General features: G+C 53.1%; 7 protein-coding genes across 7 annotated transcripts; 3 read left to right on the forward strand and 4 right to left on the reverse strand.

Moving 5' to 3' along the window:
- Positions 1-528: 528 nt before the first annotated feature.
- Z517_01079 (uncharacterized protein) lies at positions 529-2,460 on the forward strand (the record flags this gene model as incomplete). The annotated part of the gene is made up of 1 exon (XM_013434041.1): positions 529-2,460. One exon carries the CDS (start codon positions 529-531, stop codon positions 2,458-2,460), a length of 1,932 nt encoding a protein of 643 aa, XP_013289495.1.
- Positions 2,461-2,963: 503 nt separating this feature from the next.
- Positions 2,964-4,068, forward strand: Z517_01080 (uncharacterized protein; the record flags this gene model as incomplete). Its single annotated transcript, XM_013434042.1, has 4 exons — positions 2,964-3,244; positions 3,311-3,568; positions 3,621-3,760; positions 3,821-4,068. The coding sequence occupies 4 exons, from the start codon at positions 2,964-2,966 to the stop codon at positions 4,066-4,068; spliced, it is 927 nt and encodes a 308-aa protein (XP_013289496.1).
- A 1,178-nt stretch (positions 4,069-5,246) lies between these two features.
- On the reverse strand, positions 5,247-7,724 carry Z517_01081 (uncharacterized protein; the record flags this gene model as incomplete). The annotated part of the gene is made up of 1 exon (XM_013434043.1): positions 5,247-7,724. The coding sequence occupies one exon, from the start codon at positions 7,722-7,724 to the stop codon at positions 5,247-5,249; it is 2,478 nt and encodes an 825-aa protein (XP_013289497.1).
- An 869-nt stretch (positions 7,725-8,593) lies between these two features.
- Positions 8,594-9,184, reverse strand: Z517_01082 (uncharacterized protein; the record flags this gene model as incomplete). The annotated part of the gene is made up of 1 exon (XM_013434044.1): positions 8,594-9,184. The coding sequence occupies one exon, from the start codon at positions 9,182-9,184 to the stop codon at positions 8,594-8,596; it is 591 nt and encodes a 196-aa protein (XP_013289498.1).
- Positions 9,185-9,640: 456 nt separating this feature from the next.
- Positions 9,641-11,526, reverse strand: Z517_01083 (uncharacterized protein; the record flags this gene model as incomplete). Its single annotated transcript, XM_013434045.1, has 6 exons — positions 9,641-9,758; positions 9,826-9,910; positions 9,973-10,650; positions 10,717-10,854; positions 10,941-11,266; positions 11,348-11,526. 6 exons carry the CDS (start codon positions 11,524-11,526, stop codon positions 9,641-9,643), a joined length of 1,524 nt encoding a protein of 507 aa, XP_013289499.1.
- Positions 11,527-12,784: 1,258 nt separating this feature from the next.
- Z517_01084 (uncharacterized protein) lies at positions 12,785-13,642 on the forward strand (the record flags this gene model as incomplete). The annotated part of the gene is made up of 1 exon (XM_013434046.1): positions 12,785-13,642. The coding sequence occupies one exon, from the start codon at positions 12,785-12,787 to the stop codon at positions 13,640-13,642; it is 858 nt and encodes a 285-aa protein (XP_013289500.1).
- A 490-nt stretch (positions 13,643-14,132) lies between these two features.
- Z517_01085 (uncharacterized protein) lies at positions 14,133-16,010 on the reverse strand (the record flags this gene model as incomplete). Its single annotated transcript, XM_013434047.1, has 3 exons — positions 14,133-15,039; positions 15,107-15,311; positions 15,371-16,010. The coding sequence occupies 3 exons, from the start codon at positions 16,008-16,010 to the stop codon at positions 14,133-14,135; spliced, it is 1,752 nt and encodes a 583-aa protein (XP_013289501.1).
- Positions 16,011-16,559: the final 549 nt, after the last annotated feature.

Below are 16,559 nucleotides of genomic sequence, written 5' to 3' on the forward strand. Positions count from 1 at the left end.
TGATTTGGACCTTGAACCTCATGCATCTCCGGCAAGGTTCGAGCAGGAACAGACTGATTAGAAACGTGTTCCTTCTGATAGGATGGAGACGACGGACAACCTAGCTTTCAGAGTCTTGCCGGAGGATGACCGCTTCTCGCTACTGGCAACACCTGCACAGCGTCCTCAACATGCATCAATGTCACTTTCCGGCAAAGGGGACCCAACAATAGCCTTGCCATTTGTGCTGGTATCCATGCGAGCTGTCATGGCAGCCTACGCCGATCTGGGCAACTATACCAGTGATTGCGAAGAGGATGCGAGCACCTCAGACGGCTAGACTGGTGTCCTGCACACTATCATCCCAGCATTTTGTCTCTCCTGCCACGACGGGAACCGGTAAGAGAGATGTTGATTGCAAACCTGAAAAAGATGCCCCGCCGGTGATATTAGACTCCTGTGTGTACTTTTGCAAACATTCGACACCATTCTATTGTCGACTGCGTGTGGTTCAGATCGATCGTTCTGCCAGGAAAAATACCTCAAGATATGTCTGCAGAGCAAAAGAGCACTCAAGGGCAGAATGACGCTCCATCTTTCGGTGCGGGAGTGCCGTCAAGTGGGAAAGTTACCGGTGTGCATTCGAAAGGCTCTCGAAGAACAACATACCTCGTCCTCTCTGTGGTCGTTGTAGTGGTTGTACTGGGACTGGCGCTAGGACTGGGCCTTGGACTGGGAATAAATCATTCTAACAAGGGTCAATCGAAAAGCACCGCTGGGTCACCCTCGTCGTCGAACAGCTCGTCGCCCGCCGAGGATTCACATGCATCTCTTTTGGTTCCTCCATGGAGATCGAATGTTGAAGACTACACCCTCGACATAGCAGGCTGGGACTTCAATGCACCGCCAACTACACGCGAATACAATTTTACTATTGATGAAATTGAGCTGTCGCCGGATGGTGTCTTTCGTGAGGTCATCGCCATCAATGGTCGTATCCCAGGCCCACTGATTCGTGCTAATATGGGCGATCGGATTCTCGTCTATGTTCAGAACAATCTCCGGAACGGGACTGCCTTTCACTGGCATGGGCTTTACCAGAATGGTACAAACTGGATGGACGGGACATCCGGAATAACACAATGCCCGATCCCACCGGGGGCAAGTTTCACCTATAACTTTACCGTGGAAAACCAGTTCGGAACTTATTGGTATCACACCCACTATTCGACCACGAATGGAGATGGACCAGTCGGACCACTAATTATACATTCGCCAGATGAGCTCAGACTGCAAAAGCTCTACGACGTGGACCAGGTTGTGCTTGTTCAAGACTGGTACCATGACTATAGCCAGGCCCTTCTGCCCGACTACCTCTCGAGCGGCAATGAGAACAGCGAGCCTGTCCCTGACAATGGCTTGATTCAGGGTACCAACTATTTCAACTGTTCAACACTCGACTCCGATAGCGGCTATGTCTGCGAGCAAAACTCGACACGTGCGGTGTTTACGGTCGAGCACGGCAAACGCTATCGGTATAGGCTGATCAACACAGGAGCTTTCGCGACATTCGAATTCTCGATAGACAACCATCCCCTCTCTGTTATTGAAGCGGATGGAATCGCGACCGAGCCTCTTTCTGTGCACCGACTCGACATTGCTGTGGCGCAGAGATACTCAATTGTCGTCAACGCCAATCAGACGGCAGGATCGAACTACTGGATTCGAGCCCAGATGAACACGTTCTGCTTCGGAACCAATCCGATCCTCGACCCTAATGTTATGGCATTGATAACATATACCAATAGCACAGATGTACCAACAAATTCGACAGACTGGAAAGATGCGATGGATGTTGAATGCGTCGGTCTGAACTCGTCACTACTAACACCGCTCTTCGAATCAGAAGCACCACCAGCTAGTATAATGTACGCCATCGCGGCAAATTTCCAGATTGGAGACTACGCCCTGGATCGTGCCTTTATCAATGGGACCTCCTGGGTGATGGCCGACGTGCCGACGTTGAACCAAGCTGTCGCTGGCCTCCAGGCTGGCAATGACTCGTTTACGACCTCTGGAGTCAGCTCGGCGTTCAGTGCCAGCCAATATGTCATCGACATTCCCGATTACGCTGTGGTGGATCTGTTGATCACCAACTATGACGAGGGAGCCCATCCTTTCCATTTCCATGGTCATACCTTTTGGGTCCTTGCCTCGTCCCCGGATCAATACTTCGACTGGTCAACCTATGACGGCTTGAACAGGACACTTTCGAATGTCATGCGACGAGATACGCTTATGGTTGATGCATACGGCTGGGCGCTCATCCGATTTGTCGCTGATAACCCCGGATTGTGGGCCTTACATTGCCATATCAGTTGGCACATGGAGGCGGGTCTCCTGATGCAATTCCAGGCCAGGAGCGACATTATGAAGACGTGGACTATACCTTCGGACGTGTTGGGGCTCTGTGCAGCCTGATGGATTGATGATGACATGGATGTAGATGCAGTTGACAGATATTTCTCACCACCAGTTGCAATCGAAATGTGTCTGTCAGTGTGTTGTTTCGTAGCCTTGTCTCCCCTGCTTCCCCCTATTGCCAGTAGTCAGTGCGTGTAGTCTTGGCGCCAAGGTCATACGCACCTGCATTGAGGCGCAGCGCAGCGTAGGGCGGCAGCAGCCACGTTCCTGGAATGGAATGGTTCAGGAACAACGGCTCCAGGCGCGTCAATTCAAGGGGATCGAGTCCCAAACTTCTGGGGAAGAACCAGTGTTTGCGCTTCAGTCATTGCTCGTCTTCTTTTTTCCTCGTCATTCACAGTCTTTGTATTGCAAACATTGCCCTTTCCCAGTCACTCTTTCCGGCCATTCTACCTCTCGTTGGAGTCCTTCTTTTCCACTTTTCTCAAGCCTGATCCTCGCGTTCCCCCGAGATTCGAAATCCGAACCCCCGTCGTCTGCTCAGGGACCACCATTTCAACATGCAACTCCGCGATGTGCTTTCCACAGTTTTAGCTACGGCACCGCTGGCAGTGTCGGCAGCTGGAACCCTAGGCTTCGCCGTGGGAAATACCAACCCAGATGGCACCTGCAAAACACAGTCCGACTTCGAAGCCGACTTCAAGGCTATCCTGAGCAACACCGATGCTCAGATTGTCCGGACCTATTCCTCCTCCGATCAGTTTGGCAACCCGTGCAAGACGCCCTCCCAGGTTCTTCCCGCGGCCAAGTCTGCAGGCATAAAGGTGTTGTTGGGCATGTGGTGAGTGGTATTCTGGGCGCAGGTTGATGGAAACTTAAGGCTAATGGACACATGATTCAACATTAGGCCTGATGGAGGTGCCTATGACAGGGAGAAGGCAGCGATTGACGAGGCCGATCCCACCTCTTTTGGTGATACGCTGTACGGCATCACAATCGGTTCAGAGGGCATGTATCGCGGCACCTACAACGCCGATGATCTTCTAGGCTGGATTGCCGACATGCAAAAGTCCTATCCGGACACTCAACTCGGGAGTGCAGACAGCTGGAACTGTTGGAACAATGGGACCATGGACTCCATCATCAAGAGCGGTATTCAGCTAATGTGAGAGCTACCTACCTCTGCGTGTAATGGGACCGGCGCTGACCAAGAACAGTCTGGCCAATGGCTTTTCCTACTGGCAATACCAAGATATCTCCAACGCAACAAAGACCTACTTTGACGACATGGCCCAGGCGCTCGGCCACGTCCAGGAAGTCACCGGCAGCCTGGACAAGATCCATTTTATGAATGGCGGTAAGAACACTTCTTGGAACCTGGTGAAAAGCACGGGACATTTCTGACAGATATAACAAGAAACCGGCTGGCCTGGCACCGGAGGCACGGATGCTGGCGCGGCAAAGGCCGGCGACGACAACATGAAAACGTACTGGCAATCTGCCGTGTGTGGGCTTCTGGACTGGGGCATTGACTTGTTCTGGTTCGAAGCGTTTGACGAGCCTGGCAAGGCTGATGCGATTGGCGACGACGGACAAACTGCAAGCGAGCAACATTGGGGATCTTTTACATCTGACCGAAAGCCCAAGTTCGACATGCACTGCTAGAGCGGTCCACCTTTTGACAGCCTTTTTTCTCTTTTGGCATATAGGTCTCCAGGTTGGAGGAGGAATCTAACTCGTCAGGTGTCGCGAAAAGGGGCCACATCTGTTGTTGGATTGGGTAATCTGAGCCAGAATCAACAAAATGGGGAAGACACTTCTCTTGCCAATGAGGTGCGGTCGAATCTGGTGGTGTGTGTGTGACTTCTGTCTATCTGTCTGTGTATCTTCGTCTGAGCGAAAAGAAAAGACAAAAAGCTTTCTTTCAAACCGAATGAGAACAGGCTTGATCGATGAGAAAAAGCATTTTATCGGCGGCTCAAGTGCACACCAGCGTTTTGCTGCTAGAGAGCATTGTAGGGAACGATCAGAAGCTCGGAGCGCGCAACGGAGCGGACGGTGCGTCGTCTGGTCCTGGCCACTGACTAACACTACCGACATTTCGAGAGCAACGTCCTTTGGGACAAAGTGCTTGGTTCGCGCCTGGTCAAAGCAGAGTGCAGACCTTCCTCAGTCAATATAACGGTGAATCGAAACGATGGCAAGAATGAATGGTTTTTGGCTGTGTAAATTTACTCACTCACTCACCAAAGAAAGGCGTCTAGCCGCAGTTTCCCTGCGCTAATAATATTATCCCCAGAGACCTTTACGGTCTGTCCAAAGGGCGAAGCTGATCCCCTCACGGTAGAGTTCATTGGAAAAAAGAAAAAAAGAAAAAAAAAATCCTGGATACCCGAGAAACCAGACAGTGAGGGCGGGCACGCACTATCACGTGAGTACCTTCTTTCCAGAGGTTGAGGCCATGAGTTTGTAAACACCAAGTAAGCAATCGACATTGCAGACCCTCGCGTGTCTTTTGTACCTTGAGCATATCTACAAAGGTACTGTAGGTACGTACCACCACGAACCTAGTACATAGGTCAAAGTAGGTAAGGTAGGCTAAAGTACCTGGTACCTGGTACGTACGGTAGTACATATGGAGTTTGTCCAACCCCGGCCACCCCCGGCCATCTCCCAAACAACCCCAGCAAAACAATGCGTGTATATTTGTGCATGTTATCCCAGAACTCACACATGTCCTAGACTCGTCCTCGTGCGTGTTTGGTTTTTCTTTGTACAAGAAAATAGGTTTCATAACCCTGCGTTTATCGCAGGAAGAACGTCTCGTGTCGACCGGCCTTCTGCTATCCGGCTTGATCGGCCCTCCTCCCTTCCTGTACCAGGTCGACCCTCTTGACCGGGTGCAATAGCATTCCCGGCAGACACATCCTGCCCTCGCCTGCGAGCTCAAACTGTTCTCCGCCGTCGTTGTGGAATTTCATGCCCAACCATCGATGCCAGAGCACTTCCGGAAAGCCAGCATTGTAATACCACGTTGTCCCTCGGAAGTTGTGTTCGCGCTCGCCAAATACCGAAGTGCGGGCGCCACCTGTGGCACCGTTGCGCCCTCCGTTGAAGACCGAAGCGAGGTAGTTGGTGGGCCATTTGCGGTCGACATACTCTGGATGAGGCACGTAGACTGCTTTCAAGCCGTGCTGCAACGCACATGAGGCGGGCCACATTTCCGAGAACATGGTGTGTTTCTTCAGCGCCGTTTCCTTGTGCATGGTCAACAGCAATCGACGCGAGAGACGAGATGCTGTGATAATGGCAGTACGCCGTGGGGGTCGGCCACGCGTGATATTATAGCCCGTGGTATCGTCCGTAAGAAGCCACGTCGTGCCGTCGGGATCGAACAGTGGGTTGAACACGATCAGGTCTGCGTCTTCGCCGACGCCCCACGTGTATTTATCTTTGTCAAAGGAGGTCGGTGGAGTTGGGTCAGTATCCATGGCGACATCATCATCGAGCGGTCGTTCAGGACCCCAGATTGGTTTGTCTCCTTGTTGTTTCATTGCTCCTGCAGGACTGTGCTTAGAGCTCGGGTCATTGGGATCCTTGTTGGCGTGGTTCAGGCTGCTCCACAGGTTGGCGACGCTGTTTGTGCCATGTTCCGTCTGGATGCGAACCATTTGGCTAAAGTCTTCCCATTCACCGTGTTCCGATGGGATATAGAACCGGCTGTTTCTCTCCCAGAGAAGTTTTCGGGGTTGTTGTTTGGCCCATTTCGTGATACTGTCGAAGAAATGGTACCAGTGGTGTGTAGTTCGAATGTCCATCTCCCAATTCCAGAAGAAATCGTACTCGGGATGTTGATAGGCAAAGTACTGCATTGGCATAAAAGTGCTGCGGTACACACCGTGAACAGGCAAGCCGCGCATGTTTGTCTCCTCCAGACCACCGTACATGAGCTCCATTTGCTTCTCAGTCCAAAGAGTGCCCATGCCACGGAATTCCTCGGGCAACGAGTCTCGAAGAACGCGCTCGTAGGTCTCATCGTCAGAAAAGATAGGCACGTCATTGGATTTGACTTGGACCAGAAAATGCACCACGTACTCGCCACCGCTTAGCATATTCAGTTCTGAGATAAGGGATCGGAGGTAGATCTTGTCTTCGGGTGTGTATGGATAGTCCCACCAGGTACGGATCACGACCGCTGTACGAGGAAGTCTTTCTGATCCGGACTTGGGTTTCTTCGGCACGTCACTCGGCTTTGGCGGCATTGCCTCCACGTCAGCCACCTCATCTCTCTTGTTGTAGACTGTGCCGACGGGCATCACTCGAAACGTGTCGATTCGGGGCTTCTCTGGGAGTTCCTTGAAGCGATGATTGTTTGCCAGAACACATCGTTGCTGAGCGTCGGCCCATTGAACGGTTCTCCAATCCACCTCGGGCGCTTCCTGCCACACCAAATCAGCTCCCTCTCTTTCGCCTTCCTGTTGGGCACCGCTCCCGCCTCGGTTGATGCTGTATCCAAGGCCGTACGGACCTAGCCGACCAAATCGATCGTAGCAGATGTCGTCCCTGAGTCCAAGGAGCTTGGCCGAACCCATGACCATATCCGGAAACCCTCGTGGGATGCCCTCGTAGATGCGCACGCGCGGTATCTCGATGGTGTTGTCGGCATCCAGGTAACAATCTACCTTGTCACCGTATTTGGCAATGTATTCTGGTGAAGAGTAACTGGGATATGGGTCGAATCTCTTGCTAGATGGAATCGCTCTCTTTCTCCTCTCCTTCCCCGTCGGGGCTTCCTCTGCCGGCAGATCCTCGACCGCCTCCTCAGTGATGTTCAACTTCTCCCATTCCACCTCGTCCTCTTTCCTGGGGTATTCAGGCACGTTGCTCGCGACTGGAACCAACGATCGGATTCCGCCGTAATATCTTTGCAGGAATGGGAATTCTTCCCAAGGAGCAGGTCTCGGCTTGATCTTTTCTTGTTCAATCGCCTCTTGCACCTCCTGTTCCGCGACGTAGCTCATTCTGACCAGCGAAAAGATGAAGATGACGAGGGTGACGGCGACGCCGAGGCAGAGATATCGCATGATGGATCGAGGCATTCTGCCGAGATAGGCCGGAGAAGAGGATCGATTGGAACTGTAGGCTTTGTTGATGAGCATGGGTCTGTACGAGGCAGAGGTGGCCCGAGAGGATGCGAGCGAGGGGTTTCCCTCTTCGTCGTCAAACGTATCGTTGCTATCGTCTTCGCTGCCGTGAGGGTGACGGTTCAGGAACCCTTCCTTCTCGACATCTGATTCTCCCCGACTCCGTATGCGTGACATGGAGGTTGCGTTGTCTATGCCCAGTGAAGAAGTGCGCGGCCATCCCATTGTTTTCGCGAACTCGTTGCCCCAGGCCGCAGCCTCGGCGCATCCTTGTCTTGGACACGCTCTGTCGCAAGACCGGCAGAAAAGCGCTGACTGCGCGAGCGCACAGGTGTGAAACCCCTTTCCGGACGCGCGGCGAAATCGTTCAACGACGGTTTTGTCAGGTGCGAGACTGAGTTCCGGGGGTTGTGAGGTAGTCGCGTCTTCAGGAGTTGCCGGGACGTATTTTCCAGGGTCTTTCTTGCCCGAGCTTGTCAATAAGGTACACGCATGCGGGAAACGCAACGAGGTTATATAACCAATATTACTAGTATATATACATAAAAGTAAATGAGTCTGAGGTGTTTGTAGATGTACAGAGACTCTTGAAAGAGTGAGAGAGAGGCACCAAACTTCGACCTGCCAGTTGTGCCCAGAGTTTGGCTGGCTGGGCAAAAAGTCCCTTATCGTTGTCCCGGTTTTAATCGCCCGTCAACATTCAGGCCCACAGCGACGCCCCCAAATCCGGGAAAGCGGCACTAAACGCCCATCAAAACGGCGAGTGGGAGCCACATGACTGCGGAGTACGAGGGTAGAGAATCAAGTAAAAGGGGGGCGCGCCCAGGACGACCAGTGGACCACTGTGCAGCTAGCTGGTAAAGGATACATAGAATTCATTGCCTAGGGTAAAGGAAAGGAGCGGTCTCATTCACAGCGTCGCTTCAGTTTCTCTATCGAAACACATCGCAAAGGGCAAATTGGTGCCTCACTGTGTTGGTTGAGTTCTTCGTCCCCTCTTCCCACCTCTCTCCCGGGGCATCAGACAGGTCGCTGCAGACGCTGGTCTAGGAGTCATTGCCACTTGGTGGCAATCCTTCGACGCCCTTGCCCAAGTCCTCCTTCAACGCCTTGCCTCCGACCTCCAAGCTCTTGCAGTCTTGCAACACAAAGATCATGCGTGACCACTCCGTCTCGCTGGTATTCTTCCAGGCGTGCATCGTGGCTCTCTGCACAGCGACATCTCCTCTTTGCATCAATCTTCTCTCGCCGCTGTCCAGGATCATCTCGATCGTCCCCTCAAGGACAATGCCGTAGTCGAGACTCTGGGTTCTGTGCATGATACATTCGTAGCCCGGCGCCATGTCGACAACCCGACAGACTGTGCCGTTGGTGTTGACGAGGCCGAGTTTGCCGCTGGCGACGACTTCGTCGTGCGTCTTGAGGTCACGGTCGTTGTTGAGGTCGGGGGGAAACTCCGAGGTTGTGTACACCACGTTGAAGCCCATGAGCTTGTCGTCAAAGACGGTCCAATTGCCGGGTCTGCTGTCCTGAACGATGGCTTTGCCCGTATCGCCATCGTGACCGGTGATGTGAGTGGTCAAGCCAGGCAGATTGTTGGGGATTTGGGTCGGGTTGGGCGGACGAGAGGAAGACATCTTGACTGAGATGGACGATACCGGTAGCTCAACGTAGATGGATCGTGAGGTGTGATATGATGTCGTGTGTGGTGTGTTGTGTGAGAGATTTCAGAGCGGGCTGAAAACTAGACAATGAAGTCTTGGTGAGGCGAGGTAGTTCCAACGGAGAGGCTGCCGTCAACTGTCACTTTCACCTCATTACAGACTAAAAAGGAAACAACGAGTGATCTTTTTCACTCTGACTTGTCTTCTGAGTCTATAGTTGTCCAGGAATCGACATTGACCTGGGACAAGCTGGTCTATACAGCCAATTCAATTACAATACCCCGCTTCTAAACGGGGCCAGAGCGTGTCCTCCTCCTTCACACCCCGCAAAGGAGAAACTACATGCATAAACCCGTTTTTAGCCATCCATCATGAAACATCGAATCTGCTCCATGCCGATATAGGCTTGTCGACACATCGTCTAGATCATCACAGAACCATCTTGAATGACGGATCTCGGTCATCACCGTACCCGATGTATTTGTCGTATTTGCCGTTCGCCTTGTCGCGATTGATCTTTGCGCAGTATAGGACATTGCACAATATCCTATCGGTCAATTGTTAGAAAGGGAACACATTTGACCAATATCAGAAGCACATCTTGGGAGACTTACGCAAACCATGCATAGACCAGCAATCCCAGGATGATGGTGTGCGATTTGTGGTATTGAGGAGCTTGCGTGGAAGGATAGATGAAGGCTATTTCTCAGACATCAGCGACAAACATTCTGGTTCAACGACGGACAAAGATCAGTGCTCACCGCTGACAAAGCCACCGGCGTTTGCGATAGCGAGCTGCATGCCGCTTGTCGTGGCACGCTTGTAGTGTCCGGCTGAATTGTTGGAGTTCCAGACCAGAACAGGGGGGACGCTGGCATACAATCCTGTGGCCATCAAGAATGTCATGCCATACTTCGTGTGGTTGTCGTGCTCGTCCACATTGGCGATAACCGCATATCCAATGATGGCCAGCGGCAAGCTGAAGAGCATCGCAACACCTCGCAATTTGAAGCGATCCGAGGCAAGGGCGACAACCACGGTGATAACAGCTGCAACAGCATAAGGAATAACGGACCACAACTGGGCCTCGTTCGCCGTGTAGCCCAGACCTTTGATAATGGTTGGCAGGAACAGCCCAAATGAGTACAGGCCGGAAAGAATCGAGAAGTAGGCCGTTGCGGTCAGCCACAGTTGGATATTAAAAACTCCCCGTCGAACTTCTGACCATCGGAACCTCTCTACTCCTTCTGCATTGTGGCCGTCGGGTAAGTGTGCGGAGGTATCGTTTCGTAACCTCCTCTTGCCGAGTTCGCGCTCCTCAGGCTTGAGGAACCAGGCTGTTGATACGCTGTTTGGGAGAAGGAAATATGCAATCACTCCAGCTGCAAAGGTCAAAAGACCCTCGATAATCATGATCCAGCGCCATCTGTCAAACATTTCTCGTTAGTATGACCCCCCCAGGGCAGTTGGAGAGGAAGCTACTCACCCAGCATCCACAGCGCTACCAGTAGGGCCGATAGCAGAAAGACCACGTGCCAAAAGACCTCCAAAGGCTCCAGCAAGAGATGCGCTGGTATAGAACAGTCCAATGCGAAGGGCCAACTCGCCTCTGGTGTACATTCCTGATAGATAGAGCACCATGCCTGTGACCGGAGATTAGAATCAATCATGAACTCTTTGGTCTTCCCGTCGATTCGCGAGAAAAAATGGCGAAAGGCTGAATGCATACCTGGCAGTAATCCTCCCTCTGCAAGACCCAGGAATGCTCGCACAGCCAAGAATCCACCATAGTTTCGAATGAAACCTAGACACATGCCAATGATACCCCACGCAGCGGTGAGAAAGGCCAGCCATAGTCTCGGGCTGAACTTCTTGAGAACCAGATTGCTGGGCAGTTCGGCAGCAATATAAAAAGCGAAAAAGATGGCAAGGCCGTTTGCATATTGACCATTGGTGAGACCTGCATCCTTTTCGAGACCAAGGATCTTTGCATTCCCCACATTTGTACGGTCGAGAAAGGAGCAGAGGAAGAGCAAGGCGAGCACGGGGAGAATTCTGCATGGAGCGATATGTTAAGCACAACACGTCGCGCCTCTCAAGACGGGGCGGGAATCTCTAAAGAAAGAGAACGCATACCTTGTGTCAAGCTTCCAGAGAAGCTTCCGCGTCAAGGCTTTGGTATGAGCGTCGTCGCCAAAACCGGACAGTGAGCCCGCCTTCTCTACCGGAACCACTTGGCTGGACGTCTCGAACTCATTCTGAGTGTCCTCTGGCTTCTCGACCACCGGGTCTCTTGCGACCTTTTCTTCGGCCATGGTCAGTGGGGGCTTGTTGGGCTTTTTTGCCACTTAAAAAAGGCCTTGATGGAGAATGTCCGTTGCGTGGCAAGAGGCACCTTTGACGGTGTAGAGTTGATTCACTTGGACACACACACAGCAATGGACTTGTATTTCAAGGCCAGAGGATATAAGCTATTTCGAGGGTGGACTGAGAGGACAGAGGGTCAAGATCAGGTTCTCATCCAAGGGACATGTGTCATTCTTATAGTATCCAAAGAAATAAGTGAAATACTGGGGCCCCTGGCCGTTGATTATTACCCCGTGGGTTGTAAAGTCGTCTTTGATGGGGACACTATCCCGCCTGCTATGATTGAGTGATGGACGTTGTGGCCCCAAATTTAGCGATGCCTAACAGTATTGTTGGGCGGTCGCACGACACCAAGCAGTGGCCAAGCACTGGAGAATGTTACGCTCTTGTTGGCAGAGACCAATCAAGGAAGAGGTCGTGGCGCAAGCGAGGGAGGGCGGCGCCCGGTCAATGGCCGTACAGAAACTCAGGAGGGGGAAACGAACGACCACGGCAAGCCTCTGCGGCGATAAGTGAACAAGCAGGATTAGGTAGGATCAGTCATGTGAAAGGCGTCGTTTGGTAGGAAAGGAAGTAGAAGAATGGCCGAAGGCACAGGCGCAGACGGAGATGGGCCGGATGAGGCCGGAGTCTGTGGCCGAGGTCCAGGTGCCAAGACGCCGCCATTCCTCTTCGGGCCAATTTCTGGGCGCCGGGACTCGGTTCGGTGCTTCTTTCTACCGGTAAATCCCCTTTGTCTCGACATCAAGAATTTGTATCACGACTTCGTCTCATCAATAAGCTCAACAAATTGATCACTTTCTCAAAACGGGCTTTCTTTTGGAGGTGCGGGCCATCAATAATATTATCGCCGGAGCTCATAGCGTGTTACAGAATCTCCACGAGCTAAACCCAGCCTTGCATCGTGAGGCTCCACCAATCAGAGTTCATCGGCCGGCAGACAGTCGTTACATGAGTGATAACAGCGCTGGCAAGGCAGCGGGAACTCGGTCGCCACAGGGACCACGGCATCAAGATTGTAAGTAGAGAGAAGTCCAGACCCTCTTGTCTCTCACCACCTCCTTTTTCTTAATCCACTGGACGCCTTGCAATGGATATTGCTCCTGATGGTACCCGATTGACACTTACACAACAATCCTCCCAGCCCAACGTCCAGTCCAGATAAGGAGAGCAAAGAAAAGCCCGTCTCGGTCACGGTCAGACGACATGTCGAAACTCTCGGAGCCGTTGAAGCACCTCATCAACGCCGCGCACGCGCTGCCTGGCCAGCTCAAGGCGCCGCCGACGATCCGGTCGACCTATGCTCAAATAGCCGCCAGCGCGAGAGACCGAGGCGTCGGTATCCCCGCGTGGGTCACCATCTCGACCGCGGCGACGATGACGATGAACTCGCCGTCGTCAATGGTGGAGCTGTACCACCTGACGCAGACGCTCCCGTCGGCGCCGTCGCCCACGGCCACAGCGGGGCTGATGCGCGAGGTCGGGCTCAAGTGCATCTCGTTCAACGGCATCCCGCGCTCGATCAACTGCCTGGGTGCGTTCCGCGAAGGCATGCCCAAGGACGTGTTCGACAAGATCCCGCCGCCGGTGTCGCGCCAGCTGACGGCCCAGAACATCGACGAGTCCATGGCCCGTGGCCGCCGCCTGTGGAACTCGGTCTACTACCCGTTTGAGGAGAAACTCCTGGCCAAGCTGGCCCAGTCGCATCCCAACCTGCCCGTCCACATCCTCTCGGGACACTACTCGAACCTGCTGGCGGACCCGCCGTCCGACGCACCCCTCCAGGTCGGGAGAGTGCTGACGTCGCTCACCGGCATCGCCTGTCTTCGCGCCCAGACCGGCGTCGCACCCCAAGTGGTGAGCCACGTCTTCGGCCTGCGCAAGGCGTACCAGGACGGCACGGCCGAGAAGGACATTGAGGGCGGCGAGTGGCTAGCCACGGACGAGGGCAACCAGTGGATCCTGCACTGCATCGACGAGCTAGTCCGGGCATTGAGTCAAGGCCGCGGCACGACGTTTGCGCCCGGCATGGGCGGCGAGGAAATCCCGAAAGCCAAGTTATAAGACGTTTGTCGTCCCCGGGCTGATCATGCATGGTGTCAGAGAGACCAAAAAACATAGAGTTCCACAAGAGAAAAAAAGCGCTGTAGCTCCGTACGTAGATATGTGTCTTGAAATGAGAAAAAGTTTCATCCAACCCAAGTCTATCCATGACATCAGCACGAAACTGGACTCGGGAGGCCATTTTCAATCACATACATGTACACCAAAGCAAATGGCATCTGACGTGTCGCGTTGTGAAGAAAGATCGAAATGACATTGGAAAAAAAAAAAAAAAACATAATGTGACTTTTTTAATCATAATTTTTTATTGTATATAGACAAGTCTTTTCAACATTTGCTGTTCCAGCTTGCTAGCCCAATAACGCATATGTATATATATTCATGAGGCACGTGTTATAAAGATCAGTCCCGATTCCGGACCTGCAACGCGCAACGAAGTCCCGGAGTTGCTTCGAAACGGCAGAAAGAAAAAAAAAGGAACAGAGTAAATCTATTCCATCGACTTGACCTCGTCCGCAACGGCAAACCGTGCGTCCGTCTTGGCCTTGACATCCTCCACCGAGACACCGGGAGCCAGCTCCGTGAGGGTCAAGGTGCCCTTGACGCGGTCGACCTGGAAGACGCAGAGGTCGGTGATGATGGTGCTGACGACCCTGGCGCCGGTGAGGGGCAAGGCGCAGTTCTCGACGATCTTGGATTTGCCGTACTTGTCCAGGTGGTCGGTGGCGACGACGATCTTGGTCTGGTTGGGGTTCGAGACGAGGTCCATGGCGCCGCCCATGCCCTTGAACACTTTGCCCGGGATCATGTAGTTGGCGAGGTCGCCGGCCGCTGAGACCTGCAGGGCGCCCAGTATCGAGACGTCGACGTGGCCGCCGCGGATCATGCCGAAGCTCTCGCAGCTGTCAAACGTCGACGCTCCGGGGACGAGGGTGACTGTTTCTTTGCCTGCGTTGATGATGTCCGGGTCGACTTCGTCCTCGGTCGGGTAGGGTCCCATGCCCAGAATGCCGTTCTCGGACTGGATCCATACTTTGACATCGCTCGGTAGGAATGAAGGTGCCAACGTAGGCATCCCCACACCCAAGTTGACGTACATGCCGTGCTTGAGTTCCTTTGCAGCACGGCGGGCGATGCGGTTTCGCCGAGCCAGGGCTTCTGACTTGTCGCTCGTCACAGATGAGTCGGAGGAATGACCTGCCTCGTCGCCAGCAGGACGAGTCTTTTTGTTTTCGATTTTCTTCTCCACGGTAGCGGGCACGATGCGGTCAACGTAGATACCAGGGACGTGGATGTCGTTGGGGTCCAAGGAGCCCAGAGGCACAATATTCTCGGCTTCGACAATTGTCAATCTGGCAGCCTTGGCCATGATGACACCAAAGGCCTTGGTCGTGTATCTTGCCCGTTCGTCAGCACTTGAGTTGTCTTGGATCTGTGGGCAGTATTGCGCCACCAGAAACATACCTGAATTGACAATTTCCAGCCTCGTCCACTTTCCACGCACGGATGATGGCAACATCGCCGGTCAACGCAGTCTCCATGACATAGGTTCTACCGTTGAAGATCCTTGTCTCGCGTGGCTTGCCCGCTTCCAGCACGCTCGGTTTCTTCGTCTCCGGGTCAGCGGGTCCTAATCTTGTGGGGATTTCGCCGGTTTGGATGAATGTGTCTAGACAGAGGTTAACAGCCTTTACAGCGTAACAGGCTCTATAACAAGGTACTACTCACGGACACCGGTTGGCGTGTAAAATGCCGGAATACCACTTGCCCCGGCACGCATCCGCTCCGCAAGTGTTCCCTGGGGACATAACTCGATGGCAATATTGCCGTTGAGGTATTTCTGCTCGAGCTTCTTGTTGTTCCCCAAATAGGAGAGTATACATCGCGTGATTTGGCCTGACTGCGTCAGGGGTGAAAGCCCTCCGGCGCCTGCCGCACCGGCGTTGTTGGACACAGCCGTGAGATTGTTTAGTGACTCGACGCCGCGCTTGTGCATTGCTGTTATGATGGTTTCTGCCGTCCCACAGAGGCCGAACCCAGCACTAAATATCACCGAGCCGGACTTGATATCTGCCACAGCCTCGTCGGCGTCCTTGAATAGCTTCGACCTCGTTCGATCGATAACAGGTTGGTCATCGCTACTTACTGATTGCGATGAAGATGCTGCTTGAAGGTTCCTTGTCCTGGAAGATGTAAAATGTCGAATATCTTGCCGACTCGAGATGATCCTTGTTCCGACCCGTGATTGGCTAAAGGCAAGGGGTTTGCGAGACACCGTTTTACAGGCATACGCTGCTGTCTTGGAGCCATTCAGGGCTCTGATGTCGTTGAGACACAGGAGCAGAGTACGCCTTGCTGCGACTGCCATCTTTCCTGTTTGCTTTTTTCCTTCTCACTTGTTGTGGTCGATATCGTTGGGGCTTGACCAACAATATATGCCCGTTACCAATCCGGGCTCCAGGAATGGAACAACGATTCTTCGAGGCTATGACCGGGACACCCAGGAGCAGAGCAGCGACATCGGCTAACGGCGCGGGTACAGTCGGCAGCGAGTCGCTCAATTCGGTCAAACTTCAGTTGGAAGAATTCCACGTGACGAAACGTAATCTCGGTGGTATTTTTGATACCGAAGTTTGCGGGCGAAACTTCAGGTGGATGCGGGCGGTCAGCGGAACGGATGGAGAAAATTCCCCGACGAGAATAGTCGCGGCGTTCCGTATCTAGGGACGAACAGCGCGCAAGGGGTGGAAGTTCCCTGGGATAAGCGATGTGGTCATACGCAAACAGCGCAGGATGGTTGGACTGTCGAACTCCAGTGTATATTGCTCTGCAACCTCCCGAATTTATATGCGCGTCTGGGAGACAGGTCAGACTTCCGAATGATAGTCATCAAGCCGACTTAAGCCATTTTCCAGAG

The sequence above is a fragment of the Fonsecaea pedrosoi genome (assembly GCF_000835455.1).
Source record: "Fonsecaea pedrosoi CBS 271.37 unplaced genomic scaffold supercont1.1, whole genome shotgun sequence".
NCBI classification, from domain to species: Eukaryota; Fungi; Ascomycota; class Eurotiomycetes; order Chaetothyriales; family Herpotrichiellaceae; genus Fonsecaea; species Fonsecaea pedrosoi.